Source organism: Diadema antillarum, unplaced genomic scaffold (genome assembly GCF_040938485.1).
Source record: "Diadema antillarum isolate AM-2024a unplaced genomic scaffold, OU_Dant_1.0 seq00001003_RagTag, whole genome shotgun sequence".
Lineage (NCBI taxonomy): Eukaryota > Metazoa > Echinodermata > Echinoidea > Diadematoida > Diadematidae > Diadema > Diadema antillarum.
In genome coordinates this window covers 518216-542938 of record NW_027271841.1, presented here as the reverse complement: position 1 = coordinate 542938, position 24723 = coordinate 518216, and the positions used below count along the sequence as shown (strand labels likewise).

The 24723-nt window shown below is 37.7% G+C and overlaps 1 protein-coding gene across 1 annotated transcript; it reads left to right on the top strand.

Moving 5' to 3' along the window:
* The first annotated feature begins 380 nt into the window (after window positions 1–380).
* On the top strand, window positions 381–23162 carry LOC139742492 (uncharacterized). Its single transcript, XM_071653029.1, has 18 exons — window positions 381–578; window positions 3173–3358; window positions 7949–8069; window positions 8872–8986; window positions 9741–9869; window positions 10192–10399; window positions 11045–11127; window positions 11829–11886; window positions 14381–14470; window positions 15287–15297; window positions 16303–16428; window positions 16846–16957; window positions 17429–17458; window positions 19583–19777; window positions 20270–20448; window positions 21162–21287; window positions 22052–22153; window positions 23010–23162. Exons 1-18 carry the CDS (start codon window positions 509–511, stop codon window positions 23160–23162), a joined length of 2094 nt encoding a protein of 697 aa, XP_071509130.1. The 5' UTR covers window positions 381–508.
* Window positions 23163–24723: the final 1561 nt, after the last annotated feature.

The window sequence follows — 24723 nt, the reverse complement described above, 5'->3', positions numbered from 1 at the left end:
TCAAAGAGCTTTTCCCCACTAATAAGAGAAACATCTCTTTGCCGAGTACCACCTTTGTGAAGAGCGTCCTCATCCGTTTACACTCAGAAAAATCGTCTGCGAACAGAGCATTCACACAGGTCTGTTCAGAGACTGTGCAACCTGTGACCGTAAACACTGCGCACACTGTACTTGGCAGAACCAGGCAGAACCCACGACTTCTAGCTAGCAGCTGTCGACGCGCCCAACACACACGCCCCACTGGAGAAGCCCTAGCAACGAGAGTAATCAATGAGCGAGCTGGAACAAAAGGGACAATAAGAGCTGCGAAGAGCCATGAATAAATCGGACATTTGTTGTCCTTGGTCTGTAAGTGTGTACATTAGGAGCACGTTTAGTGATTGGTGCAAGTTGTAAAGAAGGAACTCGTGAAGTAACAACTTGGATTGTTTTTGGAATCACCGGCAACAACAGTGCTTGATTTTTATCACTGAACTTAGCTGAGCTGAGAAACAGACTGGATTAACAGATGACTGATACAATGATGGCAGGTGTTAAAAACGACCCCAACAAAGGTCCACTGAAACTGGAACATGACAGTAAGTAAACCTTGTGCTTATGAACTTGTGGGGTAGGTACCTACAGAAATTTAGAATGTTTTTTTTTTTTTTTTTTGGCAATTTAGATGTTTCACTCAAGTAGTAGTTTCTAGAGTGATTCTACTTTCTATGTTCTAGAATAGTCATGCTACTAACAAACGTTGCATTGTTAGCTAACTGGACACAGGATGAATTGATGTCCAGAACACAAAAGTGCAGTTTAACACGATTCTATAAAACTAGTTCTAGAACACCTTCTATAATAAGAACAAGTTTCTATCGAACGATAGACTAACGTTAGAGTATACAAGTAGAGCCTAGAGGCCATTCCATTTAGATTTCTAGCTAGAGCCTATAGGCCTATTCTACATATCCTGGATCCTAGATCCTGTGCAGTTGTGACATTGAAAGAGTGTGTTGGTGTTTAAACTCTCTAACAATTTTAGAACTTTCTTCTTGATCTAGAAAGTCTAGTTACCGTATTCTAGATCCAGTGTAAGTAGATCTACTAATGCCAAACAGTGAAACTATAAATTTAATCTTAATAATTCTCATTCTAGTATTTTGAAAACACTTACCCAACCCTGTAACAGTTACTGTCTGGTTCTTCTGGTGTACAGATAGCACTTAACAATACAGTAACATACAGTATCTGTCATTGAACCTTGAAGAAGTAATTCCTGTTGTAGCTTTTTGTAGGAAGCTATACTATACATTAACATGGATCCAGTTTCTCCAAACTTTAGCCATGCACTTCTTGTGACCGTGATGTAATGCATAATCAATCTGAATATGTAACAAACGGACGTGGAATTCTTGTAATGAAAATGTAAAAAAAGTGGATTGTTCTTGATTAGACTGGGGTCTAGATCTCCCAACACTCCACAGTATTTAGACACTAATACAACAGTGTGTGATTGTTCCATTAATCTGTGTAATGTGACTGTGAGCATCATTGAGACCAAGAGAAGTGTGATCTGTAAAGTTAGTGATAAAGACATCTAGATCTATAGGCATACATAGACTGTCTAAATCTAACAAGAAGGTAAAAAAGAAATAATGACTTATCAAATAAAACCCTAATATATGAGCAGAAGCCAGAAAATATCTTTGATGATACCTCTAGTGAGTAGTACTCTATGCCAAATATTTTGTAAGGTTTTTATTAGCTATCCCCGAATTTAAAAACATGTGAAAATATGCCTATGAGCTCTGACCCCTGATCCTGACATGAATGTGACATGCACACATACAATTCTCGGGTCTAGGGCAATTATCCCCTGGGCAATTACCCCGGACACTTCCCCTGGCCCTAATCCTAATCCTAATCCTGAACCTAATCCTAACCCTAACCCTAAACCTGACCCTAACCCTTATCTTTACTCTAACCTTAGCGCTAAACCAGTATTTAGCCGGAGGGGTAATTGCCCTCTGGGGGTAATTGCCCGGATACGACAATTCTCAATTCAGATCAGTAGTGTTAAACACACCACAGTCGCAAATTTAACCACTCGCGAATTTGCCGGGAAGTCCCAATTCGCAAAAATTAGACGCGCTCAATATATAGCGTATACAGTACTTTGTACAATGTTAACTTGTCACAGATTTAATTTCAGATTCATTTCATTTCATTTCATTTTTAATTTCCAACAAATGTGCAGTAACAGTAAAACTCTTCTGAGCAGGGCTGACAGAAAACAAACATCTTAATGTCCTAGTTAATTAGATTTTTTAAAAGCTCTGGACTGTTAAGATTCATGAGTCAGTAAAATTCACAGAATGTTTCAGGTGCTCTTTTCGAAAGGGGCCAAGACATCTAGATCCTGAAGTGCCCATGAGTTGATTTCTGATGCTTGAATGATTTTAATAACTTTTTTTTCATTGTAGACTATTCATTTGATCTTGTATCTCATTTGATCTTGCAAAAATAATTCACACAATAACTCAGAGAATTGCCTTTCTTGGAAAAAGCAAGAAGGAATGTAGTTTTCTATACAAGTTCTAGTTTACTCTATACAAGAAGCAGGTAGTAGAGTGACATGTAAATCATCTATAGACATTGTATAACATAAAAAAGTTGTATACAATTAAAAGTAGACCCTGTTATGAAATTCAAAGATTAATCCAAGTCCTGTTCAACATGTAGAAACAAATTCAGATTAGTCAAGGCTATGGGTAATTGCTTTAATAGAACTTTGCTGCATGACAGACATGTGGTTCTATCACAAGTCAGCATTTATAGATGACCTACTTCACATTTGTGATATTTATTTTTTCAACATGGTCACTGTTGGCACTATGCTAATGCTGTGGATCAACATCATCATCACTGTGAACACTGAATCAAGGAAATCAAGGAAGAGTCTGTTGTCATGACAGATTTCTTCCAACATACCCTAGGCATAACTTTTTGCAATTTTAGTGTTGAGCATGGATGCAAGAAACTGGTACTTTGAGTTTTCTTTCCCGTTATATAAAAATCCCAAACTGATGGATTCTATCCAAACTGTCACACAATGTGATGTATGTCACACTAATTAAATCCCATTAACACAGATTTGATTGGTGCATTATGAAATCAATTTTGTTTACAGTTACCCCACGAGACCTCCACCACATCAACACCATTGGCCTGTCCAACTCGTTTAACCTCAATGACTCGTACCGCTTCAAGGGATTTCCCGACTCCAACTTCACAGCTGGTAGGCATCCTTTGCTTGGCTCACCAAAACCTGTTGAAACATCGGGCTTCTACAGGAGACCCCAACATTTTGTGAAAGGTAAGGCGTGAAAATTACCTTTTGATGCAGGACTTGTGACCAAAGTGTGACATTTCTTTAAATATGTTGAATTTCACTGAAATGTTTCTCTTTCATGTTGCTTCAACAGCTGTGAAATTTACCACCGAATTGTTGTGATTTACAGCATATTCATTGACAGCTTTATGAAGGACAACAGCATCTTTAAACTTTTGCTACATTAACCCGTTGAGGACGAATCCTGAGTATACTCAGGCAAGCGTCTAGATGGGAAATGCGTGTTGCAGCAAAATCAAACCGTCCCCAACGGGTTAATTATCAAGACTGATTGAGATACAAATGTAGAGTCACATCAGATAATACTTTCTTCTGAGCTAATTAAACAATGTTTATATTATTTGAATGCATATAGGGGATCTTTTTATCTGCTGAATAGGAGGGGCATCAGAGAGGCCGGTCCATGATTCACAATATTTGCTTCATAGGATTTTTTGTTTTTGTTTGTATATCTTATTTTTACTTTCTTGAAGAAAAATAACTTCAAACTCATTCCAGACCATAATAGAGAAGAATACATTTGTTCTCATGGTTTTCCTTTTTGTTCATGAAAAAAGAAATCAATAAAATGTGCACATACAGTGTGTACACGTGTATGCACTTTTACAAAGTAGAACAGAATGAGGTTTGTAGGCTTGTTTTATATATAATTTCCAAAACAATTTTAGTTTTATATACTTTTCACAAATTCAGTTTTAATAGGAGACACACATACAGACACTCCTCAAATATGAGCAGTTTACACAGCTTGTACACAGATTTACTATAGATACATACCCAGTAGTCATATTCAGCAGTTCTCATCTTTAGCCTGCACAGCCAAAATCTCAGTCATGTGCTGTGTTTGTTGAAAAAAACACAGTTGTGTCTGATTCATTAATTTTACCCTCTAAAAATACACTTCTCCCCCTCCCACCTCCACTGTACTGTTTTTAAACAGCAGATAGTGAATTCATCGACAGAGCATATAATTTGCGTGTATGTTTATATCTGATCACACATACGGAGTTCTATTTTTTATCCCATTATGCCCTTTATGAATGTGAGAGATGAGTGTGAGTGACTCTTTTGTGTTCTAATACCACAAGCTTCTCTTTTGACAAATGTCAGGTTTACCCTATGATTACAAAAGTCAAACCAAACAGGATATTATTGAAGCTGAGATCGCCACGGAAAATGGAGTACATCCCAGCACATGTATGTTGAACACTTTATGGGGTCATTATGTTATATAGTCATTGATGCTTATTCCTAATGCTACATGTATAGCCATTAGGCTACTTTCAATATATATTCAAAAGCAATATTTATCTGGTTCACTTCATGTTCTTCATACCAGAATTAACAGCTTAGACCATTTGGTGCCGGGGACAATATACTTTTCATGTGTAACAAGCCATGTTGTTTGTTTACCAAGTTTGTTTGTTTGTTTGTTTGTTTGCTTGTTTGCTTGTTTGTTTGTTTGTTTGTTTGTTTGTTTAGGTGCTTTTGTACATGTATGAGTACCCTGCATATTAGGGGGATTTTATGATCAAGTGCATTTTCAAAAAATGGACAAGAGAAGTTGAAGCATGTCCTCTGCTAAAAGACTAATACCACAGAAAATTGCCGCTGCATAACATAGTTGACAAATTTGAGTTTTTGTGCTTCTATGGAAAATTGTCTGTGAGATCTTCAAGGCAAGCCCCATCACATTATTAGCAATTTGATCAGACAGCCATTGTATGCTAATCCACAAAATTCAATATTTATTAAAAGATATCCTTTCATCAAGATGATATGGCATTCAGTGCATGAGGTGAAATGTGCATGGTATAGAATGTACAATAAACCTCAACTCATTGATTGCTGCACATGGTCAAATGTCTAGAAGTAGCCATACACCTCTGTTTTGTTTCTTTTCTTTTTTTTCGAAATCATTGCTGAGTGAATCCTGCTTTATACAAATAAAGAGCATTTTCTGAATCTGCCCTAAACTGCTGATGACAGTGTAGTTTTATTATCTGGGAGGTTATGTTGTGAATTAAGGGTTTAAAACAAACACATGTTTTGCATCTCCAACGGAAATTTACACATGCAGTGAACAAAGTTTTTTCACCTTATTGTCTACTCTTTTTGGCCGAACTGTATGGGGATGTTTATGGCTTTCTCACACAGCATTATTACACATTTCATAAATATAACCACTAACCTCAATATTTGATTTTGTTGAACATTACTGTGGCATGTATACTCATAGGTACTTCTAAAGGTATGCAATATTATGCATGTTGACGTAAATGCTATATTGAAATATGCCTGCTTTACTCCATCCCTGATTAACACTTTAATAACTTTTAAAAAATGCTTCCCTAATCTATCGTGCAAATACTTTTTTTCCTACCCAAATTTCCCTTAGATCCTTACTACCCTTTTGTATTCATATGACAGCTGCATCATTAGTTAGCTGATGCTGTCATTTTCAATGCAGGATCTCGTGATGAATTTAGCCAGTACAACAAAAGATTTTCATCATAACTTTCAGTCACTTCACCAACCGTACTTGATGGTATCATCATGAATGGATGAATGCTTGTGCTGTCCTGGTATCCATGGTTACTCACTCTTAACAGGTTTTTCCATTGCTGATCGAAAAAGAAAGCAACAGCCCAGAATAAGCTGCATTCGTGTGGAATGAAATTCAAAATTAATAGCACCTAGGCAATTCCGCTATGGCTGTTGTTGCATTTCAATCTATTACCATGTGACCCCGAATGCACGCTTCATTGAATAATGGCTTGATTAATCAGAGGGGATGGGGCTTAAAAAAAAATGGAAAAGCCATTATTGGTTGTCAATTATAAATTAGTTTCTACATTTGCTGTCCATGTTGAAATGTGGCTAGTGTAGATGAGTGCGAAATTGCAGTGTACTGTGGATGAAACTGGAGTTGCATTGACTAGATGCCTTCATTGAATACATTCTGTAATTCTGTCTGCCCAGCATGATATCTGTAACTAGAATTGATTTTTAATAGAAGAAATTCCTTTATGTAACTCATTGAGGACCAGTTAATTTTGATATTTTATAAATTGTCCATAGACACCTGCACGAGTTTACTCGGGACTAGTCTTCAACAGATACAGAGACTCCAACCCAAAGTACCTTCTGATCTTGAGATTCTCCCGACTGAAACCCCAAGCAAACGGGAGACTCAAAGTTGATGTGTGCGTAGTGCGAAATTCCCAGGGTCCTAGATGCTCTCTGGTGCCATCTAAGGCTTATTTTTTTCAACATACGATAGAAATATGCAAGAAATCCTTTCCAACGGGAGACAAAGAGCCAGGGCGGGAGAAATTAAATCTCAAACGGGAGAACGGGATATTTTGCAAAAATGGGTTTTCGGCGGGAGATCTCCCGTCGAAAACGGGAGAGTTGGAGTCTCTGCAGGTAAATGGTCAAAATATCCAACTTTTTATTTTGTGCCTGTATGTGCAGATCATATTTATCAGCAAAATTGTGATGAAATTAAATTAGTTGCACTAAAAAAAAAAAAAAAAAAAAAATCACAAAATAATGTGAAATTGTGGTGCCTAGTTTCAAGTTTGTACTTACAAATAAGAGTACAACTTGTAGGATGTGACTGCCAAAATCTGCAATGTATTTTGTTTTTTAATTGAGTTTTATGTTCCCATACCAATTGCAGTATTTTGACAATTCCTAATAAGTGATATCTTAAGGGACATGCAAAGACCACTTCCTAGCCTAAAGGCATTGTTGTTTTTATCATCAGCTGCTTGTTTCTTTATTATTGTCATTCACTTTATTGATTTGCATGATCACTTCTAATGGCCTGGTGGTCAGCAACGAGATAATGAAGAATTTATTTCTGAAAATGACTCTGAAATTAGCAGCATGTCATGAGAATATCGAGACACAGGCATCAATACCATAATTTGCAAACCAAACAGTGCATGCTATGTTCAAAGCTAATGATTGTCATGTCATTGTAGTCAATTATCAGTGTGGTTTGTGTGATTGGTTTATTAGTAGACAACCTTGGGCCACAAAATTATTCATTAATGTTGTACAGGGTGTACAATATTGTATGTGTATTTATTAAAAGCAATCTTTCTCTCATGCTCACTTATGTGTTCCTTGACAAACCACCTTTCTATACATCTCTTGAATCTCGTTATTTACTCTATATGAGATACCTTTCTGTTGCCATCTTAGTGTTAATTTCCATAATCTTTTTTTTAATTATATCACAATAATGATAATAATAAACCGCATCACCACAGATGTAGTTCTTTCACTGTATGTATTACAGCGCACATAGAGTAGGTACATATAGCTCTGTTCAAGTAAGAACATGCAGTTTGAATTATTGCCAAACTGACTCGATGTAATATACTGTTAATGACAACTGATTTGGCATTCTCTAAGCGTCCTCTACACATACACATCTGCATCTTTTTTTTTTCTCTCTCTCTCTTTGCTGATTGATCATTCAGTGTGTTATACTGCCTCCAGCTAGTCCATAAAGATGTCTCTTTTTCTTCTTTCTCAAAGGGAGACCCAATGTGATTGCCAAGACAGGAGTGCAGTATGGCTCGGAGGAACATGATAGAGTCACCAGTACCGTGCCCGTTTCTCCTAAGAAGAAAACTCCATTCTGGAATGAGGACAGAACGTAAGAAATAGATTTGTTTCATACAAATATCTGTTAAGACAACTTTTATTCAGTGTAAATTATGTACAAGGTAGAGGGAAAAAAGGGACAAACCCGTCATTCACAGTTGGTCCAGCATCGCGGGAACAGTAAGGAGAGATCTTTCCTTTTTTACGAATGATCATCCACACTACTATCTTGACTGTCCGGGAGCTGTGGGGGCAATCAGGATTTTGGGCAAGCCCTGCCATTTGACACCAGAGTTTACACATGTGCGCATCTAATGAATAATGCTTGGCACTGTCAATTACGTCCCTAGGGTCACTCTCCCTTTCAAATTTTGTCCCAAGACCAACATTCTTTACGGGGACACCGGGAGAAGTCCCAGTGAGTGTCCACACTGTCGTTTAGAAGGGAAAGTCCTGCAGCACTGGACTTTCCCCATGAAGTGATACCTAGCGTGAATGAGGGATAAAGTAGAGTTCAGTATTAATTACTGTAAAATCACTAACATTCACGAAGTGAAAGTTTCGTGAATTGTCGACAATTAAAGATTAGAGTCTCTGAATTGTATGCTTCTTGCAGGACATGAATTATTCAGATATGATATAGAATATTTAGCATTGGGAGGCATGATTAAAAGCCTAGAAAATAATGAGTAGTATTGTAGACTGGATACCGAGTTGAACAGGAATACGATGCTACGAACAGGAGAGGAGTAATTTGCCCGTTGCTACATGCTTTCATAACGATATGCACGGTAATGTCCTGCACACTCCAGAACTTCTAATTGTTTGTAAATCTGTGTTGTGGATATGATCAGGTCGGCTGAAGAGAGGAAGAAAGCTAGGCAGCAGCGGGATGCTGACTGGGATAGAGCTCAGTATATGAAGCAGAAGGACCAGCAGTCCAAGGATACCTATGAGGAGAAAAAGAGGGTAAGATATCTGCTCAACTCTCCACAATATTTCAGAATTTCATTTGAATGAAAGGGCGTATTTACAGTTCATAATTTGTATATAAAATCTTTTATTTTCTTTGTGTCTATTTGATGTGCCTTCAGAGTCCATCTATCTGTATTTCTGTTGTTTTATGTATCAGCCTCTCTATGTGCTATATATGGCTGTTTAACTGCCTATCTATTTTTCTAGCTATACGTTTCTCCTTTTTTCTTAAAATTCTATGCTCTCTCCTATTTAGGAGACTTTGCCCAGATTTGTTTTCCTAATTTGTAATATTTTAGACCAATTTGCCTATGTTTATCACAATTATGTAAGAGTTTGCTTTTATCTCAGTTTGAAATAAGATTCAGCCATTGAAAAATGAATGTTGCTGTAGAGACTGGGGCATTGCCATCACACATGTAGTTAAGGTACATGTGTGTACGACATGATATGATGAAGCAGTGTTATAGATTTATAGAGAGGGATGCTGCAGGCTTATAGTGTTTTTGATGGACAGCGGCAGCAGATAATCATGCAAATATAATTCTTTTGTTTTGTCTGTTTGTTTTTGCATTGAGTAGAGACATTTTAGTTGCCAAAAGAGCAGTTTTGAGACATTCGAACAGGCTTTTCGTTAACACTCACCTAGTATCAGATTGTTCCCCAACCTTTCCACTGTTATTTTGCTCACACATACCTTGTACATTATGGTACTCACCAAACATGTTGCCTCTTGTTTCTGGCCCAGGATCTAAAGATGCTGCAAGACTACAAACCCTTTGGTCGTCCCGGGGGTGGGGCACCACGACGGGAACAGGAGGCATACAGGACTAAAGCTGTTACAAGAAAAGAACTAGATAATCAAGGCCCTCAGATGGTAAGGAAGAGCCTTGCTAATATTCAAACTGTTGCATTATCAGTTCAAAAGCAGAAAGATCTAATAGATTAGATTAAATTCAGATGAGTGCTGTCGCCCTTCTGTGTAAAATTCTCTCCTTTAGTCTTAAGTAGAAATCTTCTTGTTTTTTCATCATGGTTTGTATGTACATCTTTTTTTAAAAATCTTTTCTCTCTCCTTCAAGTTCTAGTATGTTGTAGCTTTTAATGCATGCTTGTGTTTGTGGTGCTTTTTTGTTTCTTCTTCATTCCTACATCTGTTCTCAATCTCATGCTTGGTTGCTTGTCTGTCTCTTTCCCAGCTCATGTTTCCCCAGTTCGGTAAGCCAGGGCATGGTGCCCCGATCCGCACTGATTCAGGCAAGGTTAAAACCAGCATCCGTGCCAACAGCGACATCCGCTTCAGGGATGGTCTAGGGCTGAGAAAACAGGTGGAAAATACAATGCGGTATTCCAACAGCAAGGATTTCGGTGACAAAGTCAACGAAGAGCTAGGTGGGTGCATGATGTTTGCATTTTGATTTGGGTTCATGTTGCTCTCTCTCTTTTTATTAGTCAATGAATGCTTTCAGATCTTATTTCCATGTCAGCACACACACACAAAAAAACATCATTAATTAATGATCTTTGCTGTGCAAGATGCAAATCAGATTGCTATTTCATTTTTTTCACATATCAGTATGAAAATTACCACTCTGATACCTCAAATCCTGAATCAATACAAAGTTATGTATCGAATTGCAAGAAATCACCCCATCATTCTCTACAACTTCTAACTTAGAAATGAATTGTTTATGGACCCATTCAGTCACTAAGTTTCTAATTAATGTTATGTATTATATTGTGTCTGATCATGTAAAATGTATGTGCACTCTCATATACAAGCCATATGTGCCTCAAAATGTGTGAAAAATTGCAAATACATTGTAACTGTTACAGATGGCTCCTATTGCATGGCAAATGCTTGTTTCAAAATATGCAAAAAACTTGTGGTGGATGATTTTGTTGTGTCATGCGTAGAATGATATAAGAACAGCAGACGATGTTTATAACCTCAAGGAGGATGTATGTGCTATCTTTTTTGAGATGCCATTGTTACAGTGCATTTGTGGTATAATTCTCCATGATGACCTGTTGATGATATCTGAAATGTACCCTGTGTAGGTAACATGGCACTCGAGAAGAAAACACAGAAAGAAATGGAGAGATACCTGGAGAAAGAAGAGGAGAGAAAAACTGTAAGTGCACTTAAGATCATCAGTAGACACTCAATACTTAACATATATTGCCTCTCCTATACTCCTCCACCTACACACTCACACTCTTTATCATTCAGTAAATTTTCCCTAAATTTCCTCTCAAATTACTTGTCTTATAAAGGTGCTAAAGTAGCACTTCCATCTTCTGACAAAAGTTAATCATTTGCAACCGATGGTAACAAGGTATCTGTTGAAACATTATATCTACTTTGTAATAAGCTCATAATAGTTTAATCTTGACTTTGCACAGAATAGTGCAGTCTTAGTCTGTCTCTCTTTATGTTCTTTAAGCAGTGTTTTTAAATTTCTCATTACCCGTGAGCATCTTGCCAGGTGAAATTTTTGCACAATGAATACTCATTGCTCACCATCATTATTTGTGCAAATATTATTTTGTCATGTCAAGTAGTCAAATGATAGAATATGACTGTGTAGAGGCTGCTGAGAGCAGAACAATACTGATTGTGTCTTTTGCAACCTTCATATTCATAAATTGCTAGTGAAAGATGTGGGTATACACATATTTTTAGATCAGATGAGATCATTCTGTTGAACATAAAAAAAGGAAAACAACTAAATATCCATTCCATGCCTGTGCTCACTATATAGATGTAACATAGTATTACTATGTAGATAATAAATGTGCTGAGGACACCGTATCATCTCTTTCATACCAACAGTGGGAGTTCAACCCCTATGGAAAGTCAGGGGCTGGTGCTCCAATCAAGACAGACTCAGGTAGGCAAGATTTTGTGAACTCATTCGTGTATGAGCCGGAAAAGAAATAAAGATTCATGCTCTTCATAGTCTAAATATGCCTAATGTCAAGCTTAACACTGAATCAACATATCATGCTGACATGCATAATATGGTAAGATACGTGACTGATGCATACTGTAAAACCAGAAATGTTAGCGTGCAGGAAACTTTAGCAGATTTTGCGAGGAGCCAAGATTTTATGGAAGTAAAATACATGCAAAATTTTTGGTATGATTGCACTATGCATTGAATTCTAGTCATCAATTTTCAAAAGTTTCATGCCACGAAAAGACTGTCAGCTTGTATTCACAAGAGTTTCATGCCGTGAATGTTTCTGGTTTTACAGTACGTACGTGCAAGGATGTGATTTTTTTAATCTTTTTTTCAGTTGTTGTTGCTCTCTTTATTGCCCTTACAATGTAGTTTTACCATGGTTACAAAGTTTGAACAAACTTTGTGCCTTTAACCCATTGAAGACTAGTCCCGAGTATACTCGGGCAGGCATCTATGGGGAATGCATGTTGTAGAAAAATCAGCCTGTCCTCAACGGGTTAAAGATGCTATGTTACAGCAATACATGCAAATCATCAGAGGACGATGCACCTTGTGTGCAGCTGAAAGGATCTTGTACCAACGATTTTGCTATGTTCGCATGTAGTTATAGTATACGAGGGATGACAGACAACATCTGAATATTTCATGAGCTTCTGGTGGTATATGAGCCTCTGCGGTGCGTATGAGACTTGGGATCAATACTGCTCTTTGTAAGGGAAGAAAAGTGTTCCTGGCAAGGGGGGCATAGTTCTTCATTGATTAGCCAGTGTTGCGCAGAGAAGGGCCTCCTTCAGTATCCAACAATAATACGCTGAGGTCAATCTACGTGAAATGGTAGCATGGCTGAAAGGGTGGAGGATTTCAGATATTACTGACTTAGGTTTCCTGCTATTGATTTTATGCTTGTAACTTCATGGATTTGATGAAATATGCAAATAGCAGTTATGTGCAAATGAGCTTCATGAGATCAAGACCATAGAAGTGGCTTTCATACCCGAATTATGCTCAAAGTCTCTTGTTAAAGTCATTTCATGATATTGTGTTGCCCCCATGTTCAGTCTATTGTATGTAAATATATAAGTTCAAGTGCAGTAACAGTCAGGGAAAAATGTAACAAAACCAAAACCACAATTAAAAAAACATGAAATCATCCATCAATTAGTCAAGGGTCCAGATGTGAAAGTTCAGCTGTGTGGTGCTTATTAGGTTATTTCTATGCAATGTATGACTGAAATCTCATTTGCATTACTGTGGGTTAGTTGGTATAGATGAGATGTCAAGCCATGATTTATTGGTAGACATGTACAAGTAGTGGCAATTTCTTTAACGATATACAACATGTTTCCTGGAATATAGGTAAACAGGATGTGATGATTGAGCGTAGTTTGTGCGAAAATGTGTCAATTTTGCACACATCTTTTATATTCCCCTGTTTTATGTACGTCAAAACATTTACCCGTTGAGGGTGGGCTGATTTTGCTAGAAAATGCATTTTTCATAGACACCTGCCCTAGTATACTCTCGACTCCACTCCAGCGGGTTAAAACAAACATATACTTGTTTTTGAGACATCTCTTCCTCTAAAAATCACCTATCCATTGTAGCAACTTGTACACTTGTGTTGATACAACCCCACTTGCTGTCGTAAGTCTCATCACTTTTGTTACCTAAGCCCCATCACTTTTGTTGTCCTGGTATATTGTCTATTCAGAGATAGTGTCCCCCTTCAAGTTTGGCTAGTGTTTACTTTGTCAAGCCAAATCTCTAGTCCCTCCCCATGCCACACCCTTAGCACCTGAGATGATTGTGGAAGTTCGTTGAGTAAACTGACCGTATAGTCTTAAACAAACATGGACCAGTGGTTGGCAAACAGATAAACAAAGCTGATGAAGACTGACTGCCAGATCTGTGGGAGGCAAATGTGTAGTAATTGCTTGTGCAGTGTATCCTTAAGAGTAAAACTATGTTTATCATTAAACAAGCTTTAGGAGCATCACTTTTACCTTTGCTGTGATGAGTCTTGTATTGAAACTGCAGCTCAGTCAGTGAGACGTTGCCTAAGTTACGGGATGTACAACCATTTCACACAGAATATCCGGCGAATTGTCATGTTAGACTTGTGTATTTGCCTCCCTCCGTCTATCAAGATTGTAAAAAGAAAAAGAAGGCTTTTCGGAAAAGTGGCCATTCAGGCCAAGACATCCCTCTTTTTCTTTTGAGGTTTTAAGAGTAGTGTTTTGTTTTGTTTTCCCTAAGACAAATAGCATCCATTTGACACTGAGTGTCAAAAAGTGGTCTCTGTGTTTGACCCTCTCCCTCCAGTCAAGATAGACAGTTATTATTGTTGTTTCACACTCACTCTGAATTGTAATCATGGAATTTTACAAACACCCTGTTTTTATCATGATGCCGTATGTAGGAAACCTTGTAACAGGGAGAGTGAGGACATTGGTGAAGGACCCGGCTGAGATGAAACAAATTGAAGAGAAACCACACATGAAGAAGCTGGGTGAGACATAGATTTTATGCCGAATATATATATGCTTCTGTGGAATCGTACACTCTTAGGCGCTTCGTAAATCACTGCAAATCATGGCAGTGCAGACACCCAGTGCAGACTTAGTGGTTTCATTGTTAGACACACAGAAGTTGCCATGTTCACTTGTGAAAGCCAACAAAAGACCTGTAATGTCTCACATGATGCTGTCTTTGTGACTCCTATTTTATTGTTCACTGACAAAAGAACCATTTAACTGTGAAGACATGGAATCTAGCACTTTCACGGTTGATTTAACAAATTTATTGGAGAGCATCCTGGACTAAAAGAATCGACACACTTTTCTGAAGCAAGAGAGAGAGAGAAAAAAAAGAGTCAAAAATCGATCGTGCACGCCTTTCATGTTAATTGTTCTTTCTGTACGTGGCAGGTGTGAAATTACATGCTTCACTGGAGGTTCCATTTCACTGTACTTTAATGTCTTTAATTTGCCATTTGAAGAAATAATGTCAGTGGTATGATTAACCAGCGAACAAGGCGGCATTGTATAAGTGTGATAGAGACGAGTGTTCATGGCTATTACAATGGATAACATGTTTTCTTTGAGTAAACTTTTGTGGTCTTTAATAACACTTTCTTGTTAAGAATTTCAAATTAGAGCCAACAAAATGCTTCATTAACAATGTCACTCTTTCTGTGTGTATAGTTCTATTCGTATTTTTAATAACATATACTTCTTTTGGATATTTGTGGTAAAGGTTTTTCATACATCTGTTTCCGTTATCTTTCCATACCCCATTTTCTCCTGCCTACTATTGTCATCAAAAGCTCCTGAAACGGTAAGTAACAGAGTTTTACATGTTTTTCATTAATTTCTGTCCCTTCATCTCCATCTCTAATTAAACATTATGTATGATAGTACCTTTAAAGAATGGGGAAAAAATGGGTTTCTCGTATTTCTTTGAGGAGAAATTTATGTTTTATCTTCATCACTCCTGAAGTTAGAATACTGGTATTGCCAAAAGTCTTTGTCAGGATGTGCAAAAATCATAAGTACAAACAGTAGTGATAATTCCATTATTGTCATGATGGGAAAACAATCATTATTAAAACAAGATATAGTTACTGGTATTCAAGGGTAGAGTCTGTTCTCTGTCTCAACTCTCTCTCTCTCTCTCTCTCTCTCTCTCTGTGTCTTTCTCTCTGCCTCTGCCTATGTTTCTCTCTGTCACTTCATCTACTGTATTCCATATTTGCTGTTTGTAATGAACCATGTACCTTTATGAGTTTAGTGTATGAAGTCAATATGGGGCATGCCCAAAGAGAATGAAGTGTTTCAAAAGAGAAATGATGCCCGTTTTTTGCTCACAGTATCTCATGAAGGGAGGCATAATTTATGTGCAATTAAGTTTTAGAACTTCATTTTTGATGCCTTTTAATTAGTAGCAAGAACAAAAATGAGAACACAGTATAACAACTGACTAAAACAAAACAACAAAACAGAATTTGTGCAATAGCTGTGTAGACAAAGTTTATTGTGTGAGTCTCTAAAGACAGTTTTAGGATAGGTGCCAGATTTTCAGGGAAGGTACAACAATGCAGTTTAGCCTATCTCAGTGTGAACATGTAGAGAATAATGTGTGCATGACAGTTGTTAATCTCTCATTGTGTGCGATAGTAATGTCGAGTGAGTGTTGGATAGATGCTTACTCGATACAAATTCAGAGATTATTACTTCCTGTTATGAATTTTCAGACATCAACAACAATTATTCTACCTTCATGTGTGTAGGCCTGTGCACATACATATTCGAAATGAGCTCCTATCTCGTTGATCAATAACAGGGTGGAGACTATGACCCGTGGGGCAAAGGTCAAGGAGCACCAGTTCGTGATCCAGAGGGAAACACAAAGAGGTTGATGTGGTCCAACCCTAACACAGCACCAGAATTCTACGTCAATATGTCAACTGTAAGTGCCTCTTTCATGTTGTTGTCATAATTTCGAGTGCTCCTGCCTGTGATAATCTGGTTTGCATCACCGAATGATTTGTGTCCTAGTAGCTTTTAGGCACAAAAAGAAACAAAGATATTACTGTATGTATTAAACTGTTGGCTTTGGTTTTATGACACCATATGATTTGTGTAGAAAACATGATGTGATCAGAACTATTTGAATTTGATATTTTAGTGATTTGTTGCAAATCACAGGATGTCTTCAACTCTAGCTTCATCTTGCATTATCATAACTACCATTTTTTTTTTCTGTGTGTTTGTGTGTGTGCACAAGTCCTATTATGAATAGAAATTCATCATTTATCTTGAACTGGTTTCGAAACTTGCAATGTAAAAATAAAGCAATTACATATACATTTTTTTCTTTCCCCAGGGAGTTGCCTTGGAAACGAAGCCAGTTGGTGGAGGGGGTCACCTGATTGATGAGAGAGGGGAGAGGAAGACACGCCTCCAGCAAACCTTACAGCATGATTCAAATCCAGGAGGTACGTTTGTGTGGTTTCTTATAAAATAGAAGATCCAAACTTCAATTAGGAGTGCATACTCCATTGTGTACTTCATTGTGTACTTGTTCAGTGTACCTACCCAGTAGAGCGGTGCAGTTGCTTAAAGGTTGTTACATGGGATATTTTTTCATAGCAAGTGAAACCTCATGTTTCTTTTGATAAGTACCCCCACCCATCCCAAACAGTGCAAATGATGAGTCTGTGTATCTTGTTTTCTTTTTTACACTCGAGTATTTTTTCAACTTCCTGCAGTACATTCTTAATTGCCTGTATTCATTTCATAGAACCTGTGAATGCATATTGATTGTCTACCTATTATCTCCCTTCGAGTAGTCTTATCATGAATTCTTTTGTAGTACTGTTCAGAAGCTTGTTTAGAGTCTTGAAGTTTCCTCCTTCATTTTGTCATCCACTCCCCATCCAAACTTTACCCTTCACCTCAATCAGGAGGTGGAATTCGAGGGCCACTCCGTCAAGCAGGTACCGTCTCTATTTGCCGAGTGTTTGCAGCGTCTAGTTTCACTCGTGTTCAAACTAGTATCACAGGAATGCTGTGTAAATGATTGACCCACCCCTTGTTTGTATGTAGGAGTGTCTTCTCGTCTTCCTTCTATCACACTTTCTCCTCCCCATCCCCACATATGTACATACTCTTTGCATTTGACTTTTTAAAGGGGATGGCTAGTAACTGATCAGTGAGAATCAGTGGGAATGCTGGGGGATGATTGTTCCAATTCTTATGAGATTCGTTTAAGAGTACATTATATATCTGTTGTTGTGTGAAAATTATTTTCTTCAGAACGGTCTCATATTCAAGTAATGTGCAGTTTAATGCCCCGTCACTGTACAGTCATGCTAACCTGGAAACATTAAACTGCACATTACATGAAAATGAGACCATTCTGAAGCAAATAATTTTCACACATCAATAGATATATAAGGTACTTTTAAATGAATCGCACAAGGATTGGAACAATCATCCCCCAGCATTCCCACTGATTCCCACTGATCAGTTTACTAGCCATCCCCTTTAATCTCTCAACCTTATTTGTTTCTTTCTTTGTCTTTTCCTCCTTTCAATCACAATCCTTAGTTGTTGCTGTGTTGCAACCGCTGTGTAATGTAATTGTAATTCCAGAAACTATTTCATATATATGTGGTGTGTGTCATGCATTATATTTGCTGCTTTTTGCAGTCTACTTTACATTTAGCTGATAGAATTTTATGCCAGATTATGAAATACCCACCGTCTGCAGTCTACCTCTCAACTTTATATTGTCTCAACAACAAACCTGCAATACTCCCATACATATAGCGTGAGAGAGTTTTTCCTGTTTGCATAACAACCAATAAGTATTCAGCCAGTGAAGGCACATCTTACTTTACACGAGCATGGTAACACCGTCAGGGTAATTAGCAAGGTAATGGATGCATGTTTACCCTGCCCATTTACAAATCAGTGCTAATTTGCTGAATAACTACAGCAACACAATTAGTGTACATGGAAACATAGGCAGAGTCATAAAGACTCTCTCTTCAGAGCAATGGCTTTCTGCAATAATCTTTTATGCAATTAAGCTACGATGTTTCTTGTTCACTCAAGTATGATTTTGCTGCCACTTCGTATTGTTTTTATTTCTACTCCCTCAATGTCCCCCCCCCCTTTCTTTTACTCCAAAGTCACACAGTTGTGTTTTCACCACCATTCAAACAAAGCTTTTCACTTGATGTCTCTTATCCAATCATCTTTGAATGCACAAGTCACACTTCTTCTTTTCTAACACACTGATTTTAATATTTCTTCTCTCTCTCTCTCTCTCTCCTTCTTTCTCTTTATCTCTGTCTCTCTATCTATCTCAATCTTGTATATTTCTCTCCCTGTATGTTAATATATCTCTCCCTCTCTCATTTTTCTGCAATGTGCTTGTTGTGTATATAATTTCTGCTTTGTGTATGTGAATCTCTCTCTTTTCTCTCTCTCTCTCTCACTGACTCTCACATTCTCTCTTATTCATGTGTTCCTGCTAATGTTTGCTTGTGATGTCATAACTAACATTCTACATATTTCCAGGTGTCTATAGGAACACCGCTGTCTTTATTACACAGAGGATTTCACACAAACAGGGTAACCTTGAATTTGAGAGATTGGGAGATTTGACAGAATCTCTGTAAAGAGGTCCTCTGACAGTAATCAAATTGAGAGCTGTTTTACAGGGATTGTGTGAGCTCATAACAACTTTGGATGGAAATGATATGATTTCATTTCATGCAGTTTCACTTCTACTGCCTGGATTTGATTACTGTTGATTATGGTTAGGAGTAAAATATTCACAAAATAAGCAGAGAGACAATGATAACTTGTTATTGTCCAAACACTTTCTTTTCATCTCCTCAGATTTGAGTAGTCAGGGATATTTTCCCATCTATTTGTTTGTTTTTGATACAATTGCAGTGATACCCTGTGCATAGCTTGCCCACAGATTTTCTATGCTTGGATGATACATCTGTAATGTTTGATATGGTGCTTTTGTTGTAAAAATGGTTATATGACTGACTTCAAGTGGTATCCTAAACATCCCCCTTTCCTTCCTTCCTTCCTTTCAGAGCACATTAAGATTGATGAGAGCACAAGGGATCCCAACGAACCCTGGGGCAGACCCGGGGGAGGGGCACCTATCTATCGACCAGATGGCAAGGTGCAGGTGCTCGTGAGCGGCAAGGCTACCAAGGACAAGATGGGAGTGGATCCCCCAAAAGCAGAAGAAGTGGAAGCCAAGCGCAAATATCTCACCACGCTCAGTAAGTAACTCGACTTTCTACTGCAAGGCCTCCTCCAAGATTCTCTTGTCTCCTATTATTTTGTTCTTCATGCAGTGAATATTTACTGTTCTCTTACATTTTGAGTACGTACGTATGAATCTTACAAACTGCTCTATGACTTAAATTAATGTGAAAGGTATGTAAAAGTGTATGTCCACCTTAGATTCAAATATGTGCATCACCTCTTCCTTTTGCAAGTGTATGTCATTAAACTCTGGCATATATACCATTCATATGTATGTCTGTATCCTAGTATTACTGTAACTATCTATGATATCAACTTGTACATGTAGGCATAAAGACATACATACTATTATGTAGAGGAATAGAAAGATGAACAAGGGAATATATAAAAGAGATGAATACATACAAAGGTATAGATTTGTGTGTTTGTAATACACAGATATGAGAAATATATTAATTTGTTTATCTTCTTCTTTCCCTATCCATCTATCTATATCTTTCTAATAGAATCAAATATGGAGGAACAGAAGATGCAGCGTGAGTACGAGGCGAGGGAGGTGAAGAAACCTGGAGGAGAGACGGTCAACTGGATGAGGAGTAAGGAGGTGGGCTACCGGGCCCGGGATCCAGCCACAGGCACCGTGCTGCCCATCCACCACAAGGCCTACTCTGATGTCACAAAACATGTAAGAATTAACCAAGTACTGCGCTTTCATCAGTTTGTTATTATTGCTTTCGGAGTTGTGTTGAGATATGATTTCATTCAGTGGTTCACAGTTTGGACTTTTGCTGTGATAGAATGTACTGCTTGTAATCACATACTGTTATTATCATATGAAAGCACTCATTTCATTCATGACTATTGAAAGCAGGTTGACATGACTTCATCTTTACGCATTTTAACTTGCAAATGCCCAAAGGGTTGCTTTCTTTGTTTTTAATTGAGATTTGTTCTTCCTATTGAGAACATCCGAAATGATTTTAGAGAGAGATTTCCCCTCAGCTCTACAGAATGTATTCAAAATTGTCCACTCCATGAAACATTTTCACAATGGGAGGGTCAGCTGTTAGTTACTGCTACTTCATGAATACTCATATTGTTTTTAATGTAAAGAGCAATGAGATATAGTTTGCCTTTCATAGCCACTCTGTAAAGGTACAAAATGTATTTCGACATTTAGAATCAAAGGATATAATTATTGATGACAATAATGACATATTTAGGCAATTTGTTAGGTTTTGTGTTTGTTCATATCGGCTGGGATCAGTCATCACTCTATTCCTCTCCTTTCCTATAGCTTCAGGTGATACATCAGGAATATTGTCATGATTTCATCTTGATAATTTGACAGTCAACATGTACTTCATGGCTATCTGTATCTTTAAATCTTCTCCCCAGATGATGGACGTTCGAAGACCAGGAATTGAAGCTCAGGATTACAGGACAGACCTTGTCCGACAGGCCGAACAGAGGGCCCAACAGCGGGATGCAGAGAAAATTGTATCTAGACAAGCCGTCAATCAGGTAGGCAGTCAGATTATGTCATATGATAAAACAATTGATTTTTTTTTTTTTGGGGGGGGGGGGGCACATACAGTGCAAAGCCGTTGATGCAATGAATCTAAAAGCAATCAACTGCAGTACATGGCATTCTGCTGTGGATGATCAGTCCCAAAGACTGTGCTAATCCATGTTTAATTTTGCTGCCATTACTGGCCTTTGTGATTTGCGCAGCATATTTCAGGTGACTTACATTACTTGATGCATGTGGGACTGGAAGCTGACACTGGCCATTGAGTTGAGCTTCACCACTGTCCCTCTAGGAAAGATGAAATCACAAACTTCTTGATATTATTGTCTGTTGCTGCTATTGCAAGCAGCAAATCAATGTCCAGAATGTCAAAGGTTTTTAGATCAAAGAATTACTATACTGTATCATTGTTGTCATTTTCTGTATTTTGCTTGGAAAAAGAATGAGGTAATAATAAAAGGTAGAATAATTTCATCATACTTCTACGTAGAAAATATGCATATTAAAATTTTCATGCCCAAGACTATCATAACAGAAAGGAATATGGCTTTACATTTAAATACGGATTGTAATATCAAAACTGCTTTACAAAGACCATTTCTGTCACTATGATATGCTACAGTGTGTGTTGTGGGTTATACATGGTACCAGTTGAATGGTAAATTATGTCACTGAAGGTTGTATGGGATTAAAAAAAAAGAAGAAGAAGAAGAAGAAGAAGAAACGTTAATGTTTTCATGTGAATTGTGCCCTGCAGCATTACGACACCTTTGACCAGCGCTGGGGTAGGCCAGGCCATGGCGCCCCCTACGAGCCAGCCATGAAGAGGCATTCACTGGACCTCAACAAGCTACATCAGGTGAGACACTGCTCTCTTTTGTGTGTGTTGTGTTGGCATTTATGTTTGCATGTGTTTGTGTGTATGCATATGTTTGTGTTTTGTTTTGTTTTTCTCTTGTTACCCCCATACTGGCAATCTGTTTGTGTATGATATCAATTGCATTGTGAGCTGTTGACTCAGGATGGATTAAAAGATGGTCAGAGAGCTGAAGAGGAGGGGTCGCCAAAAGGTTTCATTCAAGAGATTACTAGATACTTACCAGGCAGAGCAATTGCAGGGCTAGTCAGACTAGTCCTCCAAATCATCAAAACTGTAATAATTTCAAGAATGGCATGACCATTAAGCAGCCATTGAGATGTCCAATATGGCATTCAGTTGTTATCTTGAACAAGTCCAATACTCGCTACTTATTTTGCTTTTGTCTACCTCGGTGTTATTGTAAATTCTTGCCCATACTGCAGACTAGGCATTATTTCCTGAATTAAGTTTCAAAGTTTCTGTTACTTGTTATAGCTTTCTATTGCATGCCATACCTATGTTTCTCAATGTTATTCTTCTGTCTTTCTGTTTCTTTGCATGCCTCTTTACATCTGTCTAACACAAACAAATACACCCTCTGCATGATATCTACACTCTGTCATGTTTCAAACATTTCTGAACTTCATATCAAATGATAAAAATGATGACAATATTCCACATATTGCCACAAAAACAACAAAACCCCTGTTCCAAAACATACATGTATATCTATTTCTGCACCCATAATCTGGCCATTTTGCCATATTTTTGCTCATCATACCACATCAATGGCCGTCCTATGCGCCCCTGTCCATTTCCATGCACAATACATAAAATGCGCATGAACACAAATCAGATGGAAGGTACTCCCCGCCATGCTGGTCAGCCAAACGCCCGGACCAAAGCCCTGGAGTCCCGCTTCAGGGACCCAACCCAGCAACCGGCTGTCCCGCGCCAGCAGCCCACGGTAGGGGCCGTTCCTGCAGTCGTGGTGTGTATTGTGGTGTAGTGCCAAAAAAAAGCTCACACTCGACCGTCACTTGTTCTAATGCTATGTTTTTCCTTTTAACCCTGTCATAATGGAGAGCAAAATGTGTCTCACAGTACAGTAAAAGACTGTGCAGACTTGTGGTCTAACATACTCTCTGAAGAGTAATTTCAGTTCACAATGATAACTTCACTCATCAATATTTTCTCCTATTATCTTTTCTTAACCATGCTGAATCATTCTTTTTGAAGATATCCAGGCATGTGAAATATTTGCCTTATTTTTCTAATTTTATCCCATTCTGCACTTCCTGAAAGTGTTTTATATGAACAATTATGCAAGTAGGACTAGATGGTAGCATAGCAACAAACTTATTTTTACAATGTATTAAAAAAAACCACACATTATAACACTCTGGCTGTAAATATTTGTTAGTTGTAAGTTATCTCCTTGGGAATACTTCATATGTTTGTAGTGTACATGTTGTCTTTTCATGTATGATCGTCAAAGGAGAATGAAGTTTTGCAATATTTTCATTTGTATGTGAGTGGCAAAATATTTTTTTTGCTTTTATCATTTTTGGGAAGTTGACATTACCCAGTACATCATCATAATATATTCCGATTTTCTGTGTTTTCTTACTGGAGTTTCCTTTCCCCACTTATGTCTCAATTCTTTGTGATAATACTGTACCTTTTAAGTTGATTTTGTGATACAATCATATGCTAAACTGTCATACTACTGGTATATCTTCGTGAGCCATGCACAGAAGCACATGCATTTGTCGCAAAGAATGAACTTACAGAACAGTTTGATAATTTACCTAATGGATGTGTGTTTGTTGATCTATTAAGTGTGAATTGTCATTTTGTTGAGTGACATCCTAATAAAGCACCATTGATATTTTCTGTTTTACCCAATTGTAATGTTCTGATGTTGAAGCCATAATTAATTGTAACTGAATGCATAAACAAAAGTGAGGCAGTCTAACAACAACAACAACAACAAAAAGTGCCATGGTATCATTTTGCAGTTAAGCCACCCTCTTCCCCCCATAATTGTATGTTGATAGTAATTTTACATATTTAAAGGATTCACCTTCATTCTTGATCATGAACTGCTTTTTTTAATCTTGAGCATATAAGTTGGGAATGAGAAAACTGAAAGAAAAAATGAATGGTGGGAATGTTTCTGCTTCCTTCCATGGGTAAGATCTGTCATCAGGAAAGATGGGAAAATGAATGTGCCATAAGTTATAAACAAGAAGAATACAGAATGAGGGCACCTGTTAGATGATTTGCTTGTCCAGTTGTTCTATTTAACTTGTCCCTGGGATTTGAACCATTGATGCTAGTGAAAGATTTGGAAACAATGACCTTCATGCATTGGGTAATGTTTAGTGTGTGAATGCTCAGTTAATCCCAAGAAAAGGTTGTGGCATCGAATGCTAACTTGGTATTTGTTTTTGTTTCTTGTCTTTCTTTTGTTCAGAATGGACAATACCAGCTGAGAGCACCGTGGGCAGCGTACACCTTGTAGGATCCGAGATTTGATATCATATTTTTGTCATAAAATAAAAACA

Coding starts and splice junctions, on each gene's coding strand:
- LOC139742492 (XM_071653029.1), top strand. CDS start 509: ATGACTGATACAATGATGGCAGGTGTTAAAAACGACCCCAACAAAGGT. Junction 11,128..11,828: donor AAGAAGAGGAGAGAAAAACT/GTAAGTGCACTT, acceptor TCATACCAACAG/TGGGAGTTCAACCCCTATGG. Junction 16,429..16,845: donor TCTACGTCAATATGTCAACT/GTAAGTGCCTCT, acceptor TTCTTTCCCCAG/GGAGTTGCCTTGGAAACGAA.